At 35.3% G+C, this 27,159-nt stretch overlaps 1 protein-coding gene across 17 annotated transcripts in view; it reads left to right on the top strand.

Annotated features, from left to right (window-relative positions):
• BLTP1 (bridge-like lipid transfer protein family member 1) overlaps positions 1-27,159 on the top strand; it is a 148,110-nt gene that overhangs the window by 84,196 nt on the left and 36,755 nt on the right. For 5 of the 17 annotated variants that reach the window (XM_034401468.2, XM_087874607.1, XM_034401469.2 and 2 more), the window contains exons 47-68: positions 598-843; positions 1,458-1,551; positions 3,173-3,223; positions 5,379-5,585; positions 5,769-6,007; positions 7,030-7,274; positions 8,303-8,408; positions 9,416-9,513; positions 9,724-9,909; positions 10,778-10,946; positions 12,599-12,810; positions 13,756-13,954; positions 14,673-14,732; positions 15,643-15,869; positions 16,574-16,774; positions 16,969-17,099; positions 18,347-18,470; positions 19,015-19,124; positions 19,729-19,813; positions 22,006-22,068; positions 25,333-25,577; positions 26,625-26,840. In XM_034401468.2, the coding sequence (XP_034257359.2) occupies positions 598-843; positions 1,458-1,551; positions 3,173-3,223; positions 5,379-5,585; positions 5,769-6,007; positions 7,030-7,274; positions 8,303-8,408; positions 9,416-9,513; positions 9,724-9,909; positions 10,778-10,946; positions 12,599-12,810; positions 13,756-13,954; positions 14,673-14,732; positions 15,643-15,869; positions 16,574-16,774; positions 16,969-17,099; positions 18,347-18,470; positions 19,015-19,124; positions 19,729-19,813; positions 22,006-22,068; positions 25,333-25,577; positions 26,625-26,840 (3,514 nt within the window). The remainder of the gene's footprint in view (positions 1-597; positions 844-1,457; positions 1,552-3,172; positions 3,224-5,378; positions 5,586-5,768; positions 6,008-7,029; positions 7,275-8,302; positions 8,409-9,415; positions 9,514-9,723; positions 9,910-10,777; positions 10,947-12,598; positions 12,811-13,755; positions 13,955-14,672; positions 14,733-15,642; positions 15,870-16,573; positions 16,775-16,968; positions 17,100-18,346; positions 18,471-19,014; positions 19,125-19,728; positions 19,814-22,005; positions 22,069-25,332; positions 25,578-26,624; positions 26,841-27,159) is intronic. The other 12 variants (XM_087874612.1, XM_034401474.2, XM_087874613.1 and 9 more) reach the window with 9 other exon arrangements.

The following is a 27,159-nucleotide window of genomic DNA, read 5'->3' as shown; positions in this document are numbered from 1 at the left end:
ATCACTTCAAGGGCATCGTTGGGGTGATCCGGGGTGGAGATGTACAGCTGGGTGTCGTCAGCGTACTGATGGTACTCCACCCCGAAACCACAGATGATCTCGCCCAGCGGCTTCACATAAATGTTGAACAGGAGAGGCGAGAGGACCGACCCTTGCGGCACCCCACATATGAGGGGCCTCGGGGTCGACCTCTGTCCCCCTGTCAACACAGACTGCGACCGGTCAGAGAGAAAGGAGGAGAACCACCGCAACACAGTGCCTCCCACCCCCAACTCTTCCAACCGGTGCAGCATGATACCATGGTCGATGGTATCAAAAGCCGCTGAGAGATCTAACAGGACCAGGACAGAGGAGCACCCCCTGTCCCGAGCCCTCCAGAGATCATCAACCAACGCGACCAATGCCGTTTCCGTGCTGTACCCGGGCCTGAAGCCCGACTGGAACGGATCCAGAAAGTTAAAGACATATTGAATTCAGCAGGAAACAGTGTTATGTATTGCCTTGTTAAAGTCATACTTGATGGGCATATTTTTATGAAGTAATTATTTCTGAATAAATTATATCAATATTTCTTGGTTTTATTTCCATGTCTTGTAGGAATTCGGAGCCCTACAGAACCTGCATGTAAAGTTGCATTTGAAAATGAACAGGATAGCAGCAGCTTGAGCAGACCCCAGAGAAAACGTAGTTTGGTCACAACTGAACCTCAGCATGTGACTCTAATAATCTTTGGAATTGGCATGGTAAACCGCACACATCTTGAAGCAGATATTGGTGGGCTAACAATGGAATCGGAACTGAAGAGAATCCATGGTAGCTTTACACTCAAAGAAAAAATGAAAGGTAAGAAGTTTTTAATTGAATACATTTGTTTTGATTAATAAAAAGCCGGATATAGAATAAGATATATAATACAACAATATGAGCCAGACTGCTTTTGGAAAAAATGTTTCTCTTATTGAATAATGAAAAGATGATTCTGTTTAGTGTGCTTTAATGTAAAAGTAATTAGGATATTGCTTGGAATCTCAGATTAAAACTGGAGAGATTTGAATTCATACTCTTACTTACCTATATGAAGCTTACTGGGCAACCTTGACTAATACAAATCTTAGCTACCTCATTGGCTTATTTCGGGAATAAAATGAAGTGGTATTATGGATCACTAAGTTAAATGGATAAAATGAAGGGTATAACAGTATTTTGCAAAACCATAAGAAACTGAAAAAGTATATTAGTTGCCTGGCCCAAATTATATTAAAATGTTCTAACTTCAAAATTTGTTATTAAAAATATTCATATAGTCTACTTTCTCCAAACATGTTAGAAAAGTTTATTGTTACAAGGCTATAAGAGCGTTATATTTTGCCTTTTGTATTTCTAATAAGAATTGTGCATGAATGTAAATAATAAATAATTTTTCACTTTAGTTTAAATATCCCTTTTTCTTATTAAAGATATACTGCACCAAAAGATGACCGAGACAAGTGCTACTGCTCATATAGGTGGCGTTAATATTGTTCTCCTGGAAGGGATCACACCAAATATCCAGTGAGTTCAAATAAAAAGTGATATTTGTATTGTTATCTATAAAGACAGAAGGTATGCCCAGTATAAAGATTAGGTCCATTGTTTAAGAAGTAGATAAAGACTCAAGGACCATTTTGATACAACAAGATTTTAATTAAATCATTAAACTATGTTAATCCTGCCACGTTTTAATTTGATGTCTCTAATATATTGTCTTTTGGTCTTTTTCTGTCTCTAGCAATTAGATGTATTTAACCTAACGATAACAATTACGATCAACCTATTACTATTTTCTATGTCATATTTTTTTGTTTCTGATTATCATGCTGCCATTTTTTTCCTGATGATTCTGCCATTATCGAACACTGTAGTTATTTATAGTTATGGAATTTTTGGCAAGAATAATTTAAAAAAGAAAAAGTTATTTTCTTAATATAAATACACTTTCACTGGATTCTTTTTTTGACAAATTTACTAAATTATGTGTAGGATTTCCTAGAAGAACTTTTTTTAAAAAAACGTATTCTTAATTGAAGTAGTTATATTTTTAGAATATGTGTTGCTTGGTAACTAATCATTTAACTTTGATGAGGTTTATTTGATGTTAAAAGAATTGTTTCTCTTTTTGTGCATTTTAGTCCTTGAATATTTTGCTAATATATATATATTTCATTTTCTGCTTCTTGCACACTTGAAAATGTATGGTTGTTACAATTTTATACTTAAACACTTTAACTAGAATAGCAATGTCAGGACACTATAAGTATGTTGGATAGTTCACTTTCACATATTTCATCAAATCTATCTGCAGTCATGTGAAAAAAGAAAGTATACTCTCTTTAAATTCTGTGCTTTTACAAATCAGGACACAGTAAAAATCATCTGGTCCTTAACAGTAATTAAAAGTAGGTAAATAACAACCTCAGATGAACAACCAGACATGACATATTACAGAAAGCCAAAATGAAGAATGGGTGTACTTTCTTTTTCACATGACTGTAGATAATGGATTTTTTTTTCTGTCTGTAAAATATATTAGTTAAGGTTAAGAGAATATGGGATCAACTAATTTTTGGATCAGCTTTTCCCAGGTGCTATATATTTTCATATCAAAGATGTTGAGAGCCTATTAATTCTATAAAATCTTTTTCTGGATAAATTTGCATTTAACAAACTTAAATAAAACATATTAATTATATATTACTTCAAAAGATAGCCATATGTTTTAATGTTGTATAAATGCAGTATTTACAGTAATAAGAATGCTATAACAAAATAAGAATTAATTACAAGACTTCTTATAAATTTGCACCTGTCCTGAGAGTTCAGTGTATGATCCAACAGGTGAAAGAGGTTCTTATCTGATTAAATTTATCCAGTTATTGATCTGATAGAAATTTTGCATGCATATACTTTTGGAGCAGCCAGAAACATTATCAATATAGTATTTATACTGAAATGAATGGCTTGCTTATTATTCTTTGCAGTATTGAGATTCACCAATTGTCACTGCTTATATAATAATATTTCAAGTATTTGAGCATATTTTAAATTAACAATATCTGACTAACTCTTCTGCATGACTCTTTATTCCTTAATTTGCTTTGTTTTGTTTTTGCTTTCATCCAATCTTCACATGTAGGCTGGAGGATTTTCCTACATCACCAACAAGCACAGCCAAACAGGAATTTCTGTATGTCACATTGTCTTTAAATGACTTTCAGATAGAATGTAGTATAGTTGAAGATGTATGTAGTTAAGATGCATTTTTTGTGTATACTTAACTAGTTTTATTATGAAATACAGTACAAATACAATATGAAATTTGAATCAGTATATGTTAGAAGTTTTGAACCATGTGTTTATGCTTTTTATTTATTGACAGAATGGGACTTGGAGATTCTTTTGGTGCCTTCTGGCTAGTGTTGATCTTGGTAACTGCCTGGCCAAGTCTGTAGTTTTCCTGGCAAGATTTCAGAAGTGGTTTGCCATTGCCTCTTTCCTAAAAGCTGAGAATGACTGACTGGCCCAACTGGCTTTGTGCTTAAGGCAGGATTAGAACTCATGTTCCCCTGCTTTCTAGCCTGTTACTTTTAATCGCTACACCAAATTGACACTTTGCAGAATAATTCGTATTTTTAAAGTAAATTTGTAACTTTTCTAAGCTCATTGACATTACGAGAATATTGAGAATACTGACTTTACTCTGTGAGGATAATAAAGGATGATAGTTCTGACCTTGCATTGATTAACAAAGACCCTCCTATTGTTATACTATAGTACTATTATATTAAATACTGTTAAGATGTTGCAACAAAAATTGTTACATATCACAGAAATATTTGATATAAATGCCATCCCAAAAGTGTGCATGGAATTTCTCTTCTAAAGGAGCTTTTCTGTATACAATGTAAGCATTTACAGTATAATATTTTTATGCACATAGCCGTGCTCCTGATAGCACAGGTTCTAAACAGATATTATCATTACATAGCCTGATACTTCTCTTACTGGAATGGGATGGGAGGAAACGGAGGTCTAATCCTAACTAATAATTGTGTGACAGGGTCAGGACTTTTTTGCCATACCTGAATAATCTGCATATATTATTGAGCCGCTTTGACTATTAAATTATTTGGTTAATTATATGCTATGAAGTCCTCATTGACTCATAACAACATAAATTGATTTGCTCCATGATAGTGTATCCCTAACCTGGTCTTTCAGTTCTTCTAATAGTACACCCATCACCAATTTAACTGAATTAATCCATCTCACTACTGGCATCATCTTTTCTTTCCTTCCATCTTCCCAGCATGAGAACCTTTTCTAGAATACTGAATTTTCACATAATGCGTCCAAAGTATGATAATTTGAGCCTTGTTATTTGTGCCTTATGATAAATCTGGATTGATTTGTTTGAAGGTCCATTTGTTTGTTTTCTTGGATGATCACATGAATACTCTTTGCCTTCTGGTTCTTCAAAGTCCAACTTTTGCTTCCATAGACTATTACAGGGAATAAAATTGCTTGCACTACTCTGATATTTGTAAATATAGACACATTGTAATATCTTTTCCAAGGCCTTCATGGCTGCTGTTCCAAATGCTAATTTATGGCATATTATTATGCTTTTACTATTGATTGTTAATCCTAAAAGGCAGAAGGTATCTACTAGATATCTTTATTATCAATTTTAATGTTTTGTTTTCATTAGTTTGGTTTTCTTTATATTTATTGTTAATTCCATTTTTCTCACACTGCTTGGCTTTTATTACTAGACCTTGCAGATAGAGTCACCAACATAGCATCGGTTATTTGATGTTTCTTCCTCCAAAACTATATTCACTGATCCAAATTACCTTAATCTGTATTCAGCACATAGATTAAATAATTAAGGAGTGATTATACACTCTTGTCTAATTCTTTTGCCAAACTGGAGCCAATTTAGTTTTATTTATTTAGTTTTATTTGTTTTGCCATGTTCTGTCCAGACCAGGGGTGGGCAATTAATTTTCCCAAGTGGCCACATGGGAAACTGGGACTGTTATGGAGGGCCAAACTAATAGGGCTGCTGCTGTGGGCCAGACAGGGACAGCCAAAGGACCAGATTTAGCCCGTGGCCGTAGAATGCCTAGGTCTGGTCCAGTCTGTAGATCACAGCTTAATGTGTTCAACACAATCAAATGCCTTCCTATAATCAATTAAGAATAATGGTACTAATTAGGCTCAGCTGAACATTGGCCAAAGGCTGCTAATATTATTTGATAGTACAAAATAGACTCACTAAGGCCACTAAACATATTTTAAATGTTTTTGAAGAAGCTAAGCATGTATTTTCTTTTTAGAACTGTGGTGAAATGTAGTATTGCCAAATCGCAAGCTCTTTATAGTGCCCAAAGAGGAGTGAAAACAAACAATGCTGCCATCTTCAAAGTAGGTGCTATCAGCATCAACATTCCTCAGCATCCAGCTACTCTTCACAGCATGATGGTTCGCAGTTCTCATCAGCTTTCAAAACAAATATCGGATCTCATCAGACAACCATCTGCAGTGTAAGTATTTATTTGTTTATTTATTTAGTAAGCTTACATTCCCTTGCCTAGAGGTATTACAATTGGTACAGTCATCACGTGGAAACCTAGCTCACTATACAACTTTAACTACAGTTCTTTGACCAAAACAATATTACACTGTTTCGAACATATGATAATTGTATGTCCCTTTTGTATAAATAGTACACAACCTCCCAAAGAAGATATTGCAACCCCACTACCTGCAGAAAAAACACCTACAAGTGTAAACCAGACACCGGTGGAAACAAATGAATTTCCGCAATTGCCAGAAGGCTTGGAAAAGAAGCCGATAGTTCTTAAATTCAGTGCCATGATAGATGGAATTGCTATTGGAGCAGCACTCTTGCCTTCATTGAAAGCGGAGTACAAAATGGGAAGAATGCGAAGTCATGGAATGACAGGTAATGAATTTTATTATTATATGAAGCATCTTAAAGTAACAGTCGTAATTCCATTCAACTAAAATTCTAATACATGCCACTGAGATTTGTACAGCTCCTTCAGTGGGATATTTTTCTGCATTTAACAAAGGAATTTTGTCTCCCTGTTTCATGCCTGATTGTAAACTTCTCTGAGGCTCCTCAGTTCAGAATTCTAATACAGAATAATTGATAAGCAAATTCGTGCATTTAAAATAGCCAGTATCGGTAGTTCTTTGGATCCTGTTTCTCTTATGAGATTGACTACAAATTTTAAGAGGCAGAAATTGGAATGGGAATGAAAAATATTGTTAAAACATTAAAAATTTGGATTGTGCAGCATTTTTAATTTTAAGGGAGAAGATACTTCAGAGGTAAGAACATAGCATCTTTCAGCCACCCCTTGAAGTAGTATTTGGATTTTTCCAGGATCAAGGGCTACCCTCTGTAAATCCCCAAGCTAGGTATGCTTGCTGCAAGAGCTTGCAGGCAGATGTATTGTTTATACTCCTGTGTCTTGTATTGCATCTTTTTCATTTGAATTAAATGGCTGCACAAACTTACTAAAAATATTTTCGCACAGAATATATATTATCTATTTTGCAATGTGTTATCTGTAAAAATATGCTCAAAAATCTAATATTGGTTTATTTAAAGCAGGTTTGCTTATTTCCTTAGTGGTCTGTTTGAAACTTGCAAAATTTGAAATGGCTGTCACTAGGCAAGATGTTAGTCACAGTATTTTGAATAAGAATTGCTCTTCTGAATTTTAGGGTACCCCTTACCCAAAAATGTACAAGGATTACATAGTCTTCATGCATTAATTTATAATGTATCTTGGGTTTCTTGGTTTTATGGAAAAATTAATAAAAATTTGAATCCATGTGCATTTGGAAGTAGCTCACTGTACTTAGAAAGTAAACCAGCAGGTGGGAAATTATTTCTATAATCACTGTACTTATAAGAGATTATCACACTGACCTTACATCTTTTTCCTTTCCCAGGTGCACAAACAAGATTTACATTTGAACTCCCAAATCACAAGTTACGATTCACTTCCAAAGTGTCTGCCACTGATATGTCTACCATACCTCCTTCAGCTAGTCTCAACCTCCCTCCTGTGACAATGTCAGGCAAATATATTATGGAGGAACATGATACTTACTCAGATCAAATATGGAGTATAGATGAACTGCCAGCTAAACAGGGCTATTATCTCCAGGGAGACTATTTGCGTTGTGTGGCTGAGGTTTGTATTACAGTTTGCCTTTGCAGATAGTCCTTTACGTATACCCACAATTGAACCCAACGTTTCTGTTACTAAGCAAGACATTTCTTAAGTGAATTTTTCCTCATTTTACGACCTTTCTTGCCACAGTTGTTAAGCACATCATTGCAGTTGTTTAAATTAGTAACACAGTTATTAAGTGAATCTGGCTTTCCCATTGACTTTGCTCATCAGAAGATTGCAAAAGGTGATCACATAACCTTGGGACATAAATATGAACCAGTGGCAGAGTGCCTGAATTTTGATCACCTCACAATAGGGATGCTGCAGTGGTCGTAAGTGTGAAAAATGGTCATAACTCATTTCAGTGCCATTGTAACTTTGAACAGTCACTAAACAAACTGTTTTAAGTCGAGGACTGCCTCTGCTATCTCATTTTTTTATTTTAATTTAAAATTTAATTTAATTTATTATAAGATAAAATACAAATAACAAAAGTCAAGAAAGAGGCAAAGAAAAAGAAAAGGTGCAAAAGTAAAGAAAGAAGAATAAAAAGCAGTAATGTCTGACTTTTCAGTGCAGGAAAGTACAATAGCTTTTCCTTTTGCTTTACATTTATTATTAATTCAGACTGTTTGTATAAATAAGTCAATCTAACCATCAAAACCTTCCATTTTGAAGTCCAGAATATCCCAACTTTTACCTTTTGAGTCCTTTTTAATCTCCGGGTATAGTACCACTGGTTGACCATACCTAGGCTGGCAAAATGAATATGATTGAGTCTGATTAGTTCTTCAGCGGGAGACTTTGAGGAAATACTATGTCCGTAAATGAGATAGGGACATTGAAAAATAACATCCTGATAGATGACAGTGTCAAATCAGTCCTATATGTCTGCAAATAAAATTAAATAGATACAGCAGTCAACACAACTTCAAAGAAAAATTTCCTTTTTCAACATCCAATATAATTCTTAATTTGAATTATTTAACAAAGTCAAAATTACATATCATGAATTAATATTTAACACATTATCTTCTTTCTCCTAGGTTGGATCCTTTGAGCATAACCTTTCAACAGATCTTTTGAACCATTTGGTTTTTGTGCAGAAAGTATTTATGAAAGAAGTCAATGAAGTAATACAGAAAGTCTCAGGTAGTCTAATGGCTTTAAACTTTTATTAAGCCACTTGATGGGCTAACAGGAATGTTTCTTAGGCTATATTAAGCACAAATAATCTATTGTTTTAATACTTTATAAATTCTACAAGTAAAAGCAAGTACTGAGTGTATACTCTTTGTTAAAATATTTTTGAAAATCATGTAGTATTTGATGAGACCAATGAAATTAAAATTGTCCTGGAATAAAATACAATCCCATAAAGGACAGAATTAAGATTTATGACTTCTTGGGTTTATTAATGTTTAAGTCTCAGGAAGGTGTTTAATGTATTGCAACTGAACTGTACATTTTTGTTTTTCCATTTAGAAATGAATATTGAATTTAATGCTGTTTGTTCCTAAATAAATATATGAAGGATTGCAGCTGTAATAGATCCATTCAGTTCTATTAAAATTTTATAAAGCTTTATGTGGACTAACTGAACAATTGTCAATAATTACTGCAAAGACTACAGTATAAAATAAATCATTACATTTGTTTTATAAGTCAAACAAATAGTATTCAGAAATCTGAGCATATTTTAGGATAACACTAAACAGCCAAACACTCGCATTGCATACTTTCAACTATCTTCAATTATCAAAATAAAGTCTCCTTATTTTTGGTTCTAGATAATTACCTTTGGAGTGATTTTTTTATTATAACCTTACATTGTTTTGAAGATTATGGAATTTCTTCATTTCATGAAATAAATTTATTTTAGGAGCAGATTTACCTGGCCTTTTATTCTATTTTTAAAGAGAAATCAGAGTTTATAGCTGGGCTGGAATAGGATGTCAAATATTAGTCCAATGATCAGAAATAAAGATACATTAAGCATAATATAATATTCACCTACTACCACCATGCAGCTCATTGCAATTTTTCTAAAAATAATGGCAGATAATCATGTGTAGTTTGGCACTTAAATATGATATCAAATATTGATTTTAATAACAAGATACAAAGTTATGTGTACAATTCTGTAATTATATTTATAGGAGGGGAACAACCTATTCCTCTATGGAATGAACATGATGGAACAAATGATGGAGAAAAACCAAAAATTCTCCTTTATTCTTTGAGTCTTCAATTTAAGGTATTTTTATTCTATTTGAATCTGGAGATTTGTTTAGGTGTATTCCAACTGGGACAAAGAAATTCTTTAAAAAACAAATTAACTATAGAATGAATTATATGTGTGTATGCAGGTAGGAATGTTATTTATATGTTATTTTATTCAACATCTCAAGTAGTTTCAACACATTTGTAACTTAGTAATTGACCCCTTTTACCTTTTCTTTATTAGGGAATACAGGTAACAGCTACAACACCATCAATGTGGGCTGTACGCTTTGAAACAGGACTGATAGAACTGGAGCTTTCAAATAGAATACAAGCCAAAGCCATGCCTGGTGGCACCAGTTATTTGAAACTTTTTGGGAAATGCCAAGTGGATTTAAATTTGGCTTTAGGACAGATTGTTAAACATCAGGTTAGTGCTTATTATTAGTTTCTGTAATTACAGTTTCATAACCAATTGTAATATATTCTTTTCCCTCCCAAAGGATTAAAAAAACCAAAACATTAAAGCAGAGTGTGTCCAACCTTGGCAACTTTAAGACTTGTGGATTTTAATTTCAAGAATTCCCCAGACAGCATGGCTGATTGGAGAATTCTGGGAATTAAAGTTCACAAGTCTTAAAGTCCCCATGGTTGGACACCTCTGCATTTAAGGCTCAGTCCAAAGAAAGTGAAAAAAAAGAAGAGACTGTTTTTTCTTCAAGTTTTGAAACTGATTTCCACATAATATTAAACAAGTCTCCAATTTTTTTAATGAAAGAAATATAGGTTCTCTTGTATATGTGCTGTTTGTAAGGGAAATTCAAAATCCATGTAAGGGTATAACTGACTGCCCTACTCTTTTCCTTTTTAGTATTATATGAGAAAGCTAAAGCACTTTGTATTTTCTTCATCTGATGGGACTTATAAAGTGTACATCAAAGCATTCCTGCTCTTTGGAATAACATTTCCTTAAAGATTTGAGCCACTCTGATCCTAGAAATTTGGATTTGATCTTAAAGGCATAACTCTTCCCCTAAATTCTGGGATCATGCCCATTGGGTTTGGCTTGGCTATGGCATGTCACTCTCCTGTTATGCACAATTTCATGTTATTTTTCTGTGGGGCCTAGAGTATGGTCTATAACTATACACCATCTAAATAAAGTGATTTACAAGTCTTATTCTTAATTTAGATCTATACATTCAATTATAATATCAATTATAAATGTAAATAATAGTATCAAGTTTGGTTTTTCCTATGTTGTATTCTAACATGAAATATGTTTTGAATATATAAAGGTATATGAAGAAGCTGGCTCCGACTTCCATCAAGTTGCTTACTTTAAAACTAGAATTGGATTAAGAAATGCCCTTAGAGAAGAAATCAGTGGTTCATCAGATCGAGAAGCTGTACTTATTACTCTGAATAGACCAATAGTTTTTGCTCAGCCTGTGGCCTTTGACAGAGGTACTAATGGGACTGAATCTCTTTTTATTTTATAAAGATAAAATAAAGGTGGTATCCATGGCATTCCCAATTTATAAAAATACACCTGAACCTATCTATGGTAAATAACTTTGAACATTCTCAAATTTTGTCATGAATTCTAATATGTCTGTTATTTTGGCCAGAAACAGAAGCACACTTCTGGTTCTTCCTCTACCCAGCCCCATTTCCCAGCAATTCTGATAAGCACCCTTTCTTATGGTTGAAATAAGGGGATTAGCAAAACTATGAGCAGATGCAGTTTGATCAGCTTACTTTCTTGTCCTCTGGATCAAAACTAAATTTTTGCCACCAAAACATAGTATATAAATAGGCTTCATTTAAAAGTTAAGCACTTTTTGAAAGTCCTGTGGTATAAATTCGAATAAATATAAGTAATCAAAACTTTGAAGTTTGTTTCATTATTTGCTCCAAAGGACTGCGAGAAGGAAAGTCTGATCACTGTATATAGTTATCCTGTGCATTGTATTTTGAATGATTTCTCAATCATTTTCCAAGATCCTAGGAATGAACTCCTCAATTTCCATAGGCACAAAGTCTTGTTAACCACAGTGTTGTCACCTCTGTTTGCTTGCTAGAAAGTACCTCCCATCATCAATGAGGCCTATATACAATGATGTGACTATATGGAAAGGAGTCTGTTAATTTACATTAAAAGGCCAGTTGTAGGAATTTTGCGGGTTTGATTTGCTATAATATTTATTTACTTTGTTGTAGAACAGAATTTAGAAAGATTGATATTCTAAGGTTGTGTAGTGTGTTGGATTCAATTCCGAAAAGGTGCTTTAGAACTTAAAGCAGGGGTGTCAAACTCGCAGCCCACAGGCCAGATGCGTCACGTGCTGGCCACTCCCACCCACGGTTTAGCGAAGGGGGAAAAAAAATCATGATACATCACGTGACGACAACGTGATGCCACAAGTTTGACACCCCTGGCTTAAAGGATCTGTTTCCATTATTGCATGCCTGTAGTGGAAATGTCTGTGTGGTACCTATAAATTTTTGGAAAAAAACACAATTATTTTAATGGACAGATGGTATATTTGTACTTCTACCTCTTCCAAAGTCAAATTCTTTCAGGGAGCAGAACTTTTTTTTTTTTTTTTTTTTAATATCCTGGAATCTTTGATCAAGACTCAAAGGTCTAGTAATAGAAGATGGGCTTTTTTTGCCTTTAGTCTTTCATGGAACACATGAAATTTTCCTTTCCAGAGTACCTGTTTTTAGCTGCATCCGAGCAACTGCCCAGCCCTAGTATGTTCCTATAGCTTTTCTACCTTCTCTCTCTCTCTCTCTCTCTCTCTCTCTCTCTCTCTCTCTCTCTCTCTCTCTCTCTCTCTCTCTCTCCCTCCCTCTCTCCCTCCCTCCCTCCCTCCCTCCCTCCCCCCCCTCTCTCTATATATATATTCTATTTTTCTTTCTATTTTTTTCCTGCAATTTCTATTATTTTATTTATTCTTTTATTTTTTAGGTTTGTATTAGTTTTTATTGTAATAAATTGTAATTTTTAATAAAATTTCTATAAAGAAAGAATAATTATAAAAACATGAAATTAACATTCTGTAGTATTTCCTTCTGAAAATAGTAAAAAATATATTTGTTTGTTTATAAAGCTGTGCTCTTTTGGCTGAATTACAAAGCTGCTTATGATAACTGGAATGAACAGAGAATGGCCTTGAATAAAGATGTTCATAGGGCTACAAAGGAAATTGTTGATATGCTACCAGGAATACAGCAGACATCTGCTCAAGCTTTTGGAACCCTTTTCCTCCAACTAACCGTTAACGATTTGGGAATTTGTCTCCCAATTACAAACACACCACAGGTAATACTAAAAATAATAAGAATAAGTACACCTATTTGAGTTGTTAACTTTTGTTCAGATTAACAATTCTTAAAATCCTTGATATTTTATTATTGTGGCAGCAAAATACTTTGGAAATACTGCTGATTTTTAAAAAGAAAAGCAATTAAATTGTCTTGTAGCTAACAATTTGAAATAGTTCTATAAAATGAATGTTGTGTTAGAGATCTTTTTAACTTCTTTGCTGCTTACCAGAATGAAACTCTTATTTGAAAGCTAACGGAACTTTTGTTTAAGATGAATGCTTAGTTTAAAGGTTAAACAGTTTATTAAAAAGCATATTTAGATTTTGTGATAAAATCTTCAGTTTTGAAAATAAATCTTGTTAATCTTTTGAACTTTGCATATAACTTGAATTTTTTCTATGTGACATGCATTACATACATACACAAACATGTATGTCTAGAAAAATCAATATAACATAGGACATAGGTAATATTCCTTTGTATATTTATGTTAGTTTCCAATTTTTCAATTTTTGTTTCTTCTTAAATTTCATGAATTTCCCCCTTCTGTTTAATATAATGTAACTAAATCTTAATAGTGAAATGCTTACATTCATCACTGAGTTCATTTTAGAATTAAAAATGTATTATATAGATTTCTGCTATTGTTTAGCTATTATTGAAAGCCTAATATTTTAAAAATGCTTCTTAAAACATGTTTATTTTTGACTTGCTTGACTTGATAAAGAAGTAGTACTTTTGTTCTAAGAGCAAGTTTTAATAAACTATTTCAAAAATAAATGGTTTGTTAAGCATTGAAAAACATTTATTTTAGAGTAACTCTGAATATGGTGTGTCTAATGAAAAAAGAGACTATAAGGATTGGGAGGAAAATTCTTAACTCTGAAAATTTTGATGTTGAAATAAATTTTACTGCTATAGTTACCTTCTCTTACTGCAGACAACCCACACAACTGACCTGGACACTGGCTCTGCATTAGTCTTGACTATTGAAAGCACTTTAATTACTGCCTGCTCTTCAGAATCCCTGGTCAGCAAAGGTCATTTTAAAAACTTCTGCATCCGCTTTGCTGATGGCTTTGAAACCAGCTGGGATGATTGGAAGCCAGAAATAATAGGAGATCTCGTGATGAATGCTTGTAAGTATTTTTCTTAGTAACTTGACTTTTTAGAATTTTAAATATATATTCTAGGCTATAGTTTAAGTTTACAGAGGTAGTAGAGTTAGTTCTCATGAACTTCTTAATATATTGCATCACAGAAAAATAGCTCTTAGTAAACAACTACAAAACTGGGAATTTCAGTAAGAATTTGCCAAGCATTATATTTGTTCAAATCAATGGCTTATAAGTTTGAGAAGGACAATACATGTCAGGGTTCCAAGTAACACCCTAAACGAAAGAAGACTCCGAGGCTTGAAGTTCCTCAAAGTTCCATTTTATTAGAGATGTCATATTGGCTCATCTGGGAAAACCTGAATCTGAAAGCTTCCAAGTTTTTCCACCCAAAGGAAAGTCCCTGCCTAGCACCTACATGTCCATCACATGGTCCAATCAAAACACTGTCACAACTGGAGATGCCTCCCAGTCACGCCACTCCAGGTGCAGGGCAAGATGTCCTTTACTCTCTGAGAAAGGAATGTTATTATGACTATATCAGTCATGCTCCATACAATCCCCCCTCCCAATTTCCCACAGTAGTAAATGTGGCAGGCCTGAAGGCCCAATGCAAAAGATGGCTTCCAGGCCTGACAATACATTTAATTCAATTTTGTTTAAGTGCTTATACACCTATAATTTAAAATAAATCTTTGGTAAACTGGTATGTTCATTATGTTCTATATTCTTCATTCTTTAGGTGTAGTACCAGATGGCACCTATGAAGTGTGTTCAAGGACAACTGGGCAAGCAGCTGCAGGTAAGATTTAGGCTCCTTTATTGGCAGAATTTTACAACGTTGTCTTAATATTCTTTTTCAAGTCAACTTTGATAACTACGAACAAGTATTTTTTTTCTAGCATGCGCCATCTTATCTCACTGTTTAAATTAAGAGAGTTAAATTCAGCAACAACAAACTGATTGCTATTGCCAGATTTCACACCAGGGTTTGGTAGTAAATTTTAGCTCTCCAGACATTTAATCATTTTGACAGAAGGAAACTCCGATCTGAAGCTTTATTGCAGACAAGAGCTAAGCTTGAAAGATTTGTTTGCCCAACATGATGCGAACAAATTGGAGCCTTTATATACACCCATGCTCCAGAATTTAAACTTTAAATTTTTACTCATGACTTTCCAAGTTAATAGATATTTAACTGGTCTCTGGGTAGCCTGGAAGCAACAAGTACATAATGCTTCCCTGTAGCCTGGGATCCTCAGTTCCTGCCTTGTCAGTCTCAGCTCTTATCTTTTTTTGATTCTTAATAGTAAGTAGTACATATTTTTAAACAAATGAATCAGGACACTAGACTATCTTGGCACATTTTAGCATAATTTCTTTTCAACATATGAGAATGATGTATTATAGAATATGATGTCAACTTGAAGAATAGAGTATTACATTTGCTTTAATTCTCTATTTGAAGGATCTTATAGATCCATCCTTTTCTTTATGGTATTTGTTTCCTGTGTATCAACAAAAAATATTTCGAACTATTATGTGTGATATGGTTTAAAAATTGTTCACATATTCCTTAGCATGTCTAGCGCATAAGATAAAGACTGTCTTAAAAGGATTTATGCAACACCCTATCTTAGTTTTGCATGCTTCAATCTTTAATTTTTGAAAAGCATAATCCTAATACATTTCCCCGATTTCTGTTGAAACAGAGAGTAACAGTGCTGGAACATGGACTCTTAATGTGCTGTGGAAGATGTGTGGCATTGATGTACACATGGATCCTAACATTGGGAAAAGATTAAATGCTTTAGGAAATACTCTCACAACTTTGACAGGGGAAGAAGATTTAGATGACATTGCTGATTTGAACTCCGTTAATATAGCTGACCTATCTGATGAGGATGAAATTGATACAATGTCTCCCACTGTTAGCATGGTAAGTGAACTAATCCTTCCTTCATTTATTGCACTAACAATAAAAACAAGTAATATATTATGCAACTCAGCAATAATATAAAAACAAGTGCACAATTATGCAAACTTTAGGTTGTCGCACTCTTTTCTTCTATATATATGTTATCACAGAATAGTGTTAATCACTAAAGTGCTCATATTTAGCAGTGCTGAAGATGTATTTGTTAGGACTTGGTTTCTTGCTGGTAACTTACATTATTAAAATAGAATCCTTAAAGTTTTGTGTAATAACTTTGCATATACATTCAAATCTTGGAAATTATTACTAGCTTCAAAATATGAACTGATATTTAAGAAAAACAAATCTAAAGTACCCTGGATTTCCAGAACCAGTTTTGCAGTAATTATTTGGTGAAAGATACACATTGTGAACCCAAAGTTAGTTGAAATTATCTCAGTTTGCTTACCCAGAATAGTATAAATTCAAATTGATTGACCATTTTGAATTATGACAAATAGTGGCTGTGATCACAACATAGGAGATGGAAAGCAAGTCACACTGACAACATGTAGTTTGGGAATAGTTAGTAGCGTATTTAGGTAATACCTGAATAAAGTCTAACAAAGATGTTTGAAAGAGTACTACAGGCAGAGAAGGGGCAGACAATAAGAAAAATGGAAGTTTCATTTCCTGAAGTATTAATCTTGCTATTTATTATCATCTAGAGATCAGATGGTGGTTCTTTATATGGAGACATATGCAAGCTCACTTTGGGGCAGCGGATTGTAAATCACCTCTTGGGTTTGAGCCCCAAAAGTCAACGTTACTCTGTTCCTGTAGAATATCTGGTGGGATCAGCATCAAGTTATACGTCTTATTCTAACAGTTCACACTTACAAGTGGGCAGGTCTTGCTCATGGGGACATGTATGTAGCATGTGTAGTATCTCTTTAAACAAATGATGACTATATGGGTATTGGCAAATCAAAAATCATCTGACTTCTTAAACTGATTCTGCATGTATTTTGATTGGTGGTGCTAAACTTCTTCTGTCTTCATCTTAGTCATTAAAACTGCTTGTGGGCAATGAAGTAAATGCTTTCCTTATTTTTTTAAACAGGAGAATGCTGACTATCGGAAGCAGGGATCATCTAACAATCAGCCTGGAGAACAAAGAGGAAGAAAGTATGTGAAGCGCTTAGTTGATATCAGGGAGTTGAATGAACAGGCTAAAGTAATTGATGACTTAAAGTAAGTATGTTGTTTCCAAACAACTTTTGGAAATTATTGTTTATTTTTATTTTACAAAGATTTAATTAAGAGGCTCTCAATCTGTGATTTGATACCCCCTCAGGCAATTTTAAATTGAGGAATTGCAATATTTTTTTTAAAGCTAATCAGAGTTCAATAAGGAAAGTAGGAATGATGTGAAAACTGACTTCCATTTTGCCTGCAAGAACTCTGAGCAAGTCTTAACAGTGTGCCAACTTTACCTGTGTAAGAAGTGGGAGTACTGTCAAAACCTACTCCTGCTTTGCCCACATAATCCCACAGTGCAGTGACCCTAGAAAAATGTAAACACAGTCAAAATTTGCTAGACTCTTTGTTTCACATTTGCATGTGCAAGTCCCAATCATTTTTGCCAGTAGCTAATTCCATGGTATGCACTAGTTTCCCACTAGAGGTTAGTGAGTTTCAATGTGGTGAATAGTAGCGTAATTGTTATTGTAGTGCCCATGGTAGTGTACATTAATGACATTTTTGTTAATTATTTCATATTTCTAGCTTTTCAAAAACCAAAGTTTTGATTGAGGAAAGAAAAATGTCTAAAAACCAATCTCTAGATATCACTGATAAAATAAGCTGAAGTTAAGACATTAAGATAAAGATTCTGTGTATTTTAGAAAGTAATGTATTTGGCTGTTGCCCAGCATTAATTCTAGTTAAATTGTTAAATATATTATTGTTTTTTCCCTCAGAGATTGTGGTGTCGCTCAATTTAAGAACCTGTGCTTTAATTAGTGGTGCCTGACAGAATTCTTTTTTCAATTTATACCCTCTGCTAAAAATTACAGGTCACCAATAAAGGAGAATATTTGTAACCCAGGGTTGAAATGAGGGGTCCTTGATGCTCTCAGCTTGCTTGTTTTCTTGCAGATGTTTCATTACCCTAAGCAGATAACATCATCAGTGCTAGGAAGGATGATGTTACCTAGTTAGGGTAATGAAACATCTCCAAGAAAACAAGCAAGCTCAGAGAGCACCAACTGCTCCTAATTACAGGTCATTATAAATCCCTTAATTTATTTTGGCAAATATATTTTGCCAATTTACTATAGTTCATGGCAATAAGTCAAAGTGCTTTGCATAATTGTTTTCCTTTATGGCCACCTTTCAAGATGAAGAGAAAACCTCGGCAAATGAGCCATCATTCTTAACAAATACTATTGCTATTGAATGATTGATTGCGGGATTTTGTTTATCAATCTTGTCTTTAGGAAACTGGGTGCAAGTGAAGGAACAATAAATCAAGAAATTCAACGATACCAACAATTAGAGTCAGTAGCTGTCAATGACATTCGCCGAGATGTCCGTAAAAAACTACGCAGGTCAAGTATGAGGGTGAGCAATTTTTAAGCTCCTTTTCACTCTCATCAATTTTGTTTTCATATTATTAAAAATAGATAGAACATAGTCACACATGCCAAAAATAAGATTTATAGATACTTTTTTTTTTTTTTTTGAGATATTGGTGGAACGTCATTCAGTACTGGAATTTTTCAAAAAACAAAGTTAAATTTAAATCCACCTCCATCTAACTTGAAGTAATCTCCTTCTCCATCAATCCTTCCTAACATTCTCTAAAGGCTTTTCAAAGGTTGCAAAATATTTCAAGGCAAGAAGAAAAAAGTTAATTCTATCTATTACTGTCTGCTTGCAGAATATTTTGTTTTCAGCTCCCAAGTCTCTAACCTGTTTACAGTATATACTATTTTTATAACTGCTCAGGGATTTATGTAGGTTCATAGAAACCTAAGTCTGCTTATTTCTGGATTGCAACTATTTAGTCTTGTGTGATCGTTAGTATTTTATTTGCCAAATTCCTGAATTATGCAAGAATACTGTCAGATTAAAATGTGAGAATAATATGCTTTGTATATCTCAGGCAGCATCTCTGAAAGATAAATGGGGTTTAGGATATAAACCCAGCTATAGTCGAACTAAAGGTATTTCAGCTTCAGGAAGACCACCTCTGAAGAGAATGGACAGAACAAGGTAAGATGGGATAGGGATCTTTTTTAGATCAGTAATATTTTGATTTTTGAGTATATGCAATGAGAAAACTTATAAAATAGTTGTTATGAAGACTGTGGCCAGTTGTAAGTCATGTATTGTAAGAAAGTAAGTTACATGCTCAGAATGTTTTATATCATCGCATTGAGCCCTTGTGAGCCCAAAGGCTTATTAGAAATAATGATGAAGCTTTGTTTTGCATCATGTCCTCTTTAATTATTTCTGTTTAATGTTATTTATAATTTGTTAAAAAGTGAGGTTTCTGTTAGGCCCCATTGACTATCACTTTGCCAGCTCTAGAGATAACAGTGATTTGAAATATATGCTAATATATGAAAAGAGCCAGCGCCTTTAAACTACATGCTTTCTTTGTAATTTTTTAAAAAATATTTGAATAGTTCCTTAAAGTGTGTTCAGGTTTACATGTATTTAATTTTTCCCATTAGTATGACAATAGCTATAACAGTGAAATGTGGCATTTTGGGGGAATGGAAGGAATCATATTTTGCCTTCTCAAGTAGTAGTAATAAAATATGAGTATTTACAAATATCATAATTCCTTGTTACTGTAATTTTATTGTACAAGGCTTGGGGAAAGTGAAGAAGTTCCAGAAATTTGTGTTGAAGGGCCATCTGCTGGGTCCAGAGTAATTTTCAATCTACAAGATATGGTAAGGCAATACCTAAGAAGTTCACTAATGCTTTGGGTAAACATGTATGCTAAGATTATTTCTTTTTATTTGTGCCAGTGTCATATATTTACACACACACACACACACACACACACACACACACACACACACACACACACTGTAGAATTGGAAGATGCCTCTAGGTCAGTGGTTTCAAACTTGATTTCATTGAGGGCTGCATCAAGATTGTGGTTACCCGCAGGGGGCTGGGTGGGCGTGGCTCGGGTGGTTGCGGCTGTCTGGGTGGGCCTGGTCAGCTGGACGATGCTCGTGTTGGGGGCGCCTGTGGTGGCCTGGGAGGAGCCATTGTCTCCGGCAGAAGGGGTGGGACCAGGGCAGGTGCTGGGGACCTCATCTACCAGAGGAGCCCCGCGAATCCTGCAGCCCAGTCCCGCTTTCCTGGGTGGACTCCTGGCTGCGCTTGCCTCCTTCTCGAGACTGCTGCTGCTGTGCTCAAATTCTTTGCCTGGGCTGGGAAGGGGCTGAGGGGTTGTGTGGCTCCTCCTGGAAGGGTGGCTGCTAGAGGGCGCTGCTGCTGTTGGTGCCGCCGTCGCAAGGTGAAGCAGGTGGAGGGGCATGGGTGGTCTGGCTGCGGGGCCTTAAAGTGCGTGGGTGCAGGGCACATGGGACAGCTCCGGGCTGGGCTTGGGTGGAGCTGGGAGGGGAGTCTCCGCCCTTCCCGTTCGCCAGGGCTGTCAGAGGTGAGGTGGACGGCATGCTCACTGGAGAATGAGGTTGGATGGTGGGGAAAGAGTGCTCAGGAGGAGCACAAAGAGCCCCAGTTCCGCCATCTGGCTTTGTGCGTTGCCGCCGTGGCTGAGTTTGGGCAAGCAGTGGCCGGCAGGCAGCGGCCTGGTGTATACAGCAAACCAGATTGCATGCCTCCCCCCATGCCTTTGCCTCTGCCTGCTGCTTGGGCTGGGCCGGTGGTTCTGGCGCTCAAACTCATCTTTGCTGCATGGGCTACGGAGCCCCGGCTGCTTTTGGGGGATGGGGGCTCCCCACATTTCCTGTTTTCCGGGGCCATCACAGGTGGGTTGGCGGGCGGGTGGCTCGTCCCACGTTTGTGGAGGAGCTGAAGGACGAGGTTGGACGGTGGGGGCTGAGCCTCAGGCAGGTACCAACAGCATGCGGAAGCAGAGGCACGGGGGAACCGTGTGATTCGGCCCATGGGGCAACCATGTGGCCACCTGGCTTGTCCCAGCTGCGACGGCCTTGTGCAAGCAAAGACAGATAGTGGACTGGAGCAGGTGGGCGGGCAGACAGCTGCTCAGTGCATCTGGCAAGCCGGATCACTGCTTCCCTTTGCCCCTCTGCCTCTGCCTGCTGCTTGGAGGGCCAACTCAGTGGTCACAGCGCTCAGATCCACCTGCGCTGCATGGGCTGAGGAACCTCTTGTGCGTGTGCCAAGGAGGGTGCCTAGGTTGGCCTGGGAAGAGGAGGCCGGTCCCTCGCCATCTCTGGGGAAGTCCTGCGGGCCAAATCTGGGCCCATGTCTGCTCTAGGTCATCTACTCTTAAATCGCTGCTTGAATTCACAATCTGCTAAAGCATTTTTGGCAAATATATACCTATTTATTTGAAAATCTATAGTGAAAGCTGACATACTACTTAATGGAGCAGCCTACTCCACTAGGTGATCATTTTTACTGATAATGATATTGAAATGATAATTCATTTCAATATCTAATTGAATCTCCTTTCCTGTAGTCCATCCCTCATGTTAATGGAGAACAAACCTACTTCTGTAGGACAACCCTTTAGCTATATGAAGACTTCTGTCCTGCTTATGTTAGCCTTCTGCTTTGCAGGCTAAACATACCCTCATGGGACTTGGTTTTCCATCCCTTCATTACGTTATAGCCTTTGCTATAATTTCAGTCTAGTTCATTAATCTTTTTTAGATGTCAGTGTGATCTACCAGAATCTTTGGATCATTGTCACATTTACTACTTCTGAGTCAGGATTCACCCATCCTGCACTTGTGTGTCTTTCTATTCACTTTTTAAATGTTAGCAGCTGCAAATTTGGTATTCCTGGATTAAAGGGAATATATTGATAGGAATATCCCGTTCCTTAATCTAGGTCTTTAATAAAAAATATTGAAACAGCAGAGCCCAGGATTATGTACTGTGTTGTTTTAATAATTTCTCTTTTTCGTTTTTAATTAAGTTGAATGGAACAGGTTTGGGGATTGCACAACAATCCAGCTATCCAGGGGAAGGGTATTTTCAGGTATTTGTAAAATCAACAGGTATACTAATTAACTGCATGGAAAATCTGCTTCATTGATCATATCTGCCAGCTAAGCAGCGCACATTATAATACAGTAGGTCACTGTATTATAATACAGTGGAAGTATTATAATAATTCAGTATTACTTGTTATTTTGGAGTGAGAGTATTCATCAGTGTACTGAGGGAATACCCCTTGGCACCATGATAAATACTCTCAACCCAAAACTATTTTTAATAGTTTTTGAATGATAAAACTTTTACACCAAAAACAACTAACTTGTAGAATAGAAGCTCATAGGAAACCTTGTAAAATAATTTTAAAAATCATTATTTTTCAGCCATTTTGGTTGATATAACTTACTGATAGTTCAATAATAGGTGTTACTCACTTTATGCTTTCTAATTGAATTGTCTAGGAATATAAATACAACAAAGAGGGTGTTACTGAAATTAATTCCTTTCAGTTATGAAATTAATTTTAAAATAATTCGGTTGAATCCAGATGTAAAGAGTTGATACTACATTAAGGCATTGTTAATTAAGTTACACATGGTTTATAATCCCTACCCTAGTATACTTGGAACAAAGTCCGTCTAATTTAGTCTGTGTTGACCCCAGTTCTTTTATCAAATACTCCTCCCCTATGCTGTTAGCAAGAGGGGAAATCAGAATATGTGATTACTTGCTTTGAACCTGAATCACAGATTTTATAAAAATCTAAAAATACCATATTTCTTGAGAGAGAATGACTTTCTTCTCCCAAATACTTTACTGTGCGTTAGAGAGAAATAACAAAAGATGCATGAATGAGTGAAAATGCAAGCCATTGATGATGCGAATTATGACAATTATCTTTGAAATATAAATGAATTAATAATCCTTGGGAAAGGTCTGCTATCCTAAATAAGTTAACATTTTCCTAAGGATACCATTCAATTAACTCTTCTCCCACCTTTAACCAATATTATTCCTCATTTTCTTCACCTTCCCTTCCTACCAACATTACCTTTTTCCATTAACCTACCTCTAGTGATCTTTTTCATCATAGTTGTTTTTGATGAAAGGAGGATAGGATAATGTTTTTCTGTGTAGTATGTTTCTCTGTATAGAGGGGTGAATGTATGTGTGAAACCATAGATGCTATCAGCCTTAGATTATAGATCATTTTAAACATTAGCTTCAGTAAATTTTCTTCTTTGTGCTGGCCCCACCCAGTTGTGGTTTGTGACTGCCAACAGAAGGCTGTGTATGTGTGTAGATGTGTAGAGAGATAGACAAAATGTTATGTTTACATATTTATTGGATGGGGAACTCCAGGATTGATTTCAGCTGCAGTAAACATAAATCTTTGTCTCTGTGTGTATGCACACGTACACATGCATACATGCAGAGACACAAAATACAAATAAAATAATCTGTCTTTTTGGAAGACAGTTTTTAGCAGCATGACTTACATATATTAACATTAATAATATTTTATATATGAAGAGCAGGCTTCCAAATAAAGCTTCAATATTATAAGAGCATTTTAGGAATCAAGTCCTGTTACTGGTTTTTCCGGGTAGAAAAGAATGACCTCTAGTAATGGGCATGCTGTAGTTTTCTATTGGACTCTGCAGCCTTACACAGTCTTTGGAGTAGCTCTTTGTACTACTCTGATTCCCATAATCCTTCTCCTTTCCCATGTGCTGCCTCTCTTGATCCTTACCCAAGAGCAGGAGGCAAATTTCTTCCATTACCAAGCTGTTATTACCAATTTCTTGAAAGGATCTGTTTCTGTATAGATCGAATGAGTTTTTCATTATGACAGTTACCTGATAATTGAGTTTATTTAGTGAGAGACTTCCCTAGACACATAGTGATAAAACAGTGCTTTCTGAAAATTGGCAATGACTATAACATGTGGTGAATTATGCCTTAAGACTTCAATAGCCTTTCTCTGCCAATCTCCACATTGATATTGTTGAGTGCAGGAGATTTGCAATACAAGAAAGGCTTACCATAGTGCTTTCATATGAATGTATATGAATATATGCACAAATAAGAGGCTCCTGAATAGTCAACCCAAATCATTTGTGATCCTTAGAACCAAAGAGGTTGTCTATCCTCAAGCTTTCACTGATAAGTGACAGAGCTTCCAAGTTTTCTATCTGGACAAGTATGAAGATATAAATTTCTTCTAGTTTCAGTTAAAGTTGAGCCAACATTAATTTAATCAGTTCATTACAATAAACAGTTTACCATTTATGGTAGTAGATTCCATTTTTACTTTGAATTTATGAGTCGATGCTTAATCATAACTGTTCCCAGATATTCATAGATATTCCAATGTGTACAGTATGCATACAGTATCCAGGTGTGTTAATTTTTGTGGAGCATAAAGATCATTAGAGTCATAAAAGCAAAAGTCTTCAGGTAAAATATAACAACCAAGTACAATCAGCATCTCAGTGCTGCAGGTCATCATCATTGGTTCATTTTGCGCGAAGCACATAGGCAGCAGTGTTGCTGGTAATGAGCAGCAATTGGAAAAGCCAAGCACGGCCATGTTTTTTTCAAGAACATTTAACTCCATTCTATTCCCCTTTCCATCCTTAATTTTTTCCCATAGTTTCTTATCATTCCATACTTACAGAGCATTTTACCCCACCACTTTTTGGGGCTATTTTTCTAAAACTAGTTTTTAAAAAGTTGTGCCTTTGCAAACCTTAAGGGTTTTCCACACCTAATGATATTTTAGATTTACTTGAAACCTGAAGATTTACATCTTAGCTTATTAGGAATCAAAACAACATTCCAGAAATTCCCTTCAGAACATTACTGTCTAAAAATCTAGCTTTTTAAATTAATCATATTTACTACTTTAAAATAAGATAATAGGGTGCATACTGTGCCAGCATTTTGCATGAGCTTCCATTTTCTAATAATTTCTGCTAATTTCTCTTGTTAATTGGAGGCCTATAAGGTTCTTGCTTTTTTATGCTTTATAATGCTTATTTCAATTATTGTAGTAGGATATATTGCAATCTAAGCTGTTGCTATATCTAAATAACATGCATTCACTTTTCTTTTTCTGATATACTTCTTCAAGGCTATTCAATCATCTATTTTTAAAACATATTTCAAGGATGACTTCATTTCTTTGGCCTGTACAAAATGAAACATTTACTGCTTTGCCTTTAAGAATCTGATTTTTCCTCCCCACTCCTTGAGATAGTTGGTAGCTATAACTTGAATATTTTTTTTGTCTCTTTGTAATCAGTTTCCAGAGGAGACAGAATTGGATCTTTTGTCAGTAACTATTGATGGTCTATCCCATAACTCATACACTAGTGAAGGATCATGCTCAGTATTCAATTCACCCCAAACTCCAGCTGTCTTCTCACCAAGCATTCCTTTCCAGCCTGAAGAAGGAAGACGAGATGACAGCTTGTCTTCATCAAGTGAAGATTCAGAAAAAGAGGAAGATCATGACAGAGAGAAGCCATATGTTTATCGGAAAGCACTGTGAGCATATTTGTAAAAACAGAATATTCATTTCAGCATAACCACTCTGAATATGTGCATATTGATGAATATAAAAAAACCTTTGGCTTTCTTTATACAATATTTGGTCTGAACTCTTTATGTTATGCTGATGTTACGAACTATTAAATTTTTAAAATGGCAGGATATTTAATCTGTTCTGATAATTCAGCTAGCAGAGCTAACAAAAAACACTAAATGCAGTTGTCTGTGGCAGAAAATAACCATGACTCTTGGAACTCCTGCCTTGTAACTCAATATTTGACACATCTTTGGATGTTTAGGATGTCAAGTAGCCTGAGAAAGTTTCCTTTCTATTTAAGTATAATGGCAGGTAGCTAGTGCATTACAGATCTGATTTGAATGCAATTAATAAATTATTCATAAATTTCATATAAAAATTGTTCTATATTTCATTAAACAACAATATAACATCAACATATTAGGAACCCAACATTTTCATTTGCACTTCCGGTTCTGTTTTTAAGCTGTAGAAATATAGCATTTGTTGGGAATTTGCTAGTTACTTTGAATGGGATGAGCGTCTGGAACATTTCTTAAAACATTATATGCTGCTATATTAACATTTAATCAGAGCTGCTTTGTGGCTGCATAAATGTTTTTTTTAGTGTAGGGTAGGTTTAAATTAAATAGTGTAAGAACACTGTGAATAAATTATATCTTTTAAATTCTTTTAAAGCAGCAATTTTGACTAGTTTTGGTTTTCTCCCATGATCCATGAATAGAAGAAAAAAACCAATGAAGATTACTATTGTATATTTGTGGATTTTGTTCTCAAAGGTTAAATGTATTTTAGTGAGAAAATGTGATAGATACATTACATTGTAATGGACCTGCCCAATCACAGAATCTCCATACCACTTTCAATGAAAATAAAATACTGGTTATCTCAGATAGTTTAACTATTGAATTCATCAACACTGTTAAAAATATCAAGGGAAATATATTTTAACAAATTGCATGCAGTAAGGTAAGTTTGTCAAATCTACATTTTTAAATATTTTGCAGGACTGCTTCTCGTAAGAAAGCTACAGGTTTTGCTGCCGTTCACCAACTGTTTACTGAACGTTGGCCAACATCTCCAGCCAACAGAAGTATAACTGGAACAACTACTGAGAGGAATATTGACTTTGAACTTGATGTGAGAGTTGAAATTGACTGTGGGAAGTGTGTACTTCATCCAACAACACTCCAGCAAGAACATGATGACATAAGCTTAAGGAGGTAAAATCCTGCAAAAAGCTGAGCAGGTTTACCAAACTACTGTATGTTTAGAGCAGTAGCAACATTTTTATGTTGAAACTTGTATGAAATCTCTAGTGATATTGATCAGCAATCAGTTGCAATATTCCATATGAAGACAATTTGACAACTTGAATAATGTCCCCTTTTTTGTGCCAAGAACTTTGACATAAAAATTGTGTAATCAAAACAGTCCATCTTACTTAAATTGCATATAAAATAGTCATAATCAGGTATGGGACATACTTTGGAAAATGTTGGCCTACTTAAATCTTGTTTAATCAGATTAAACTTAAGCAAT

Source organism: Pantherophis guttatus, chromosome 8, assembly GCF_059756535.1.
Source record: "Pantherophis guttatus breed Tessera chromosome 8, ASM5975653v1, whole genome shotgun sequence".
Lineage (NCBI taxonomy): Eukaryota > Metazoa > Chordata > Lepidosauria > Squamata > Colubridae > Pantherophis > Pantherophis guttatus.
The sequence above is the reverse complement of the archived record's forward strand: the minus strand, read 5'-3'. Positions and strand labels throughout refer to the sequence as shown.